The sequence below is a fragment of the Sturnira hondurensis genome, unplaced genomic scaffold (assembly GCF_014824575.4).
Source record: "Sturnira hondurensis isolate 20B ecotype Veracruz unplaced genomic scaffold, ASM1482457v3 Scaffold0005286, whole genome shotgun sequence".
Classification (NCBI taxonomy): Eukaryota; Metazoa; Chordata; class Mammalia; order Chiroptera; family Phyllostomidae; genus Sturnira; species Sturnira hondurensis.
The window spans coordinates 1-1666 of NW_028077917.1; the positions used below are offsets into that span (position 1 = coordinate 1).

General features: G+C 46.7%; 1 protein-coding gene across 1 annotated transcript; it reads left to right on the forward strand.

The window, feature by feature from the left end:
* Window positions 1-6: 6 nt before the first annotated feature.
* LOC118987553 (pancreatic alpha-amylase-like) lies at window positions 7-1662 on the forward strand (the record flags this gene model as incomplete). Its single annotated transcript, XM_037046719.1, has 3 exons — window positions 7-72; window positions 897-1094; window positions 1462-1662. Coding segments are annotated over 3 exons (465 nt in total), but the record flags the coding sequence as incomplete, so codon positions are not given.
* Between the last annotated feature and the right edge of the window lie 4 nt (window positions 1663-1666).

Sequence of the window (1666 nt, forward strand, 5' to 3'; positions counted from 1 at the left end):
TACAAGATATGCACTAGATCAGGAAACGAAGACGAATTCAGAGACATGGTGATTCGATGTAACAATGTTGGTGTAAGTGAATTTATTTTCTTTAAAAATCTTGTGTAAAAAATCCCTTCTCTCTCCTGTGTCTTGCTCCTTTGGAGCAGACCATATTCCATATCTTTTATTTGGCTTTCTACTTGAGCTATAAGTAAAATGGAATTGTTTACTGGCCAGTTTTTAAGTCTTTGCATATGTGCCATTTCTCTACTAAAGACCTAAATCCCAGTTTAAAGCTTTCTTACTTATGAAGCAAATATCAACGTGTACCCCTCTTAAGGAAACACTTTTCCAGGAAGTACTTTTCACTTAGAAATGGGAAATTCCAGTTGGGAATTTCCTAATGGGAATTTCCTAATATCCTAATGGGATATTAGCTGTCACTTTTATGTGACGTGTATTTCCATCTCTAATGCCCGAGTCTTCCTCCGCATGGGTTTTTTTAAATGATAAATAGATACAATTTCTTTGCTGAGGTGCATAATGAGGGATAACAGTGGGGTGCTTTTTGAGGATGAGCCATGAAGATTTCAAACATTAGTAATCCCTGCTGTCTCAACTTATTTCTATCCCCCACCTCCTGAAAATAAGGCTCTTTGCATGTTTTCATAGCTATGATATTTTCCGGTGCAGTTTCTGGGACTTTTAATTTACCAAGACATGTAAACATTTGGCCATGTGACTAGAAGGCATGCAGGTGGGCCTACCTGCCTTCCTGTCACACGTCACCCTTGGTCCTCTTAAAGTCCCAAATAGTCGGGGTGCTGTGGACATGCTGTGAACGTCAATCACTCACAGATCACGGATGTCTGCCCCTCCGCAAAGCATGCTGAGCTGGCCGTGCTGCCTTTCAGGTCCGTGTCTATGTGGACGCCGTGATCAACCACATGTGTGGGGGCGGCTCGGGCGCAGGAACCAGCAGCACGTGTGGGAGCTACTACAACCCCGGAAACAGGGACTTCCCCGCGGTCCCCTTCTCTGGGTGGGACTTCAATGACGGCAAGTGCAAAACCGGCAGCGGAGAAATCGAGAACTACAACGACGCCTACCAGGTAGCTACACAACCCCTCAGCGTTCTGTCAAAGACCTCTCCACACCTTTCACTGTCTCCGGAGAGCTCGNGCAGGATGGCAGGTATGACTGTTGAAAACTAAGACACTCAAACCAAGATGGAAAACTTTCCTCAATGTAGTCTCTCCCAATTCAAAAGCCTATCTGCTTTGCATCCTACATTCCCCATTTTCATAATAGGAAACAGTTCCCAGACTGTGTCCAGACTAGATGTCCATGACTCCCGAGCCCAATGTAAAGACGGCAGTCCAGGAACATCCACTGATGAATACACGAGTGACTGATCCCATGGATTGTCAGGGACACACGATGTTTCCCGCCCTCATCACCACATTTTCACCCCAACAGGTCAGAGACTGCCGCCTGGTGGGTCTCCTTGACCTGGCGCTGGAGAAAGACTACGTGCGCTCCAAGATCGCCGAGTACCTCAACCACCTCATTGACATCGGCGTGGCAGGGTTTAGGATCGACGCCTCCAAGCACATGTGGCCCGGAGACATTAAGGCGGTTTTGGATCGGCTGCATGACCTGAACAAAACCTGGTTCCCGGAAG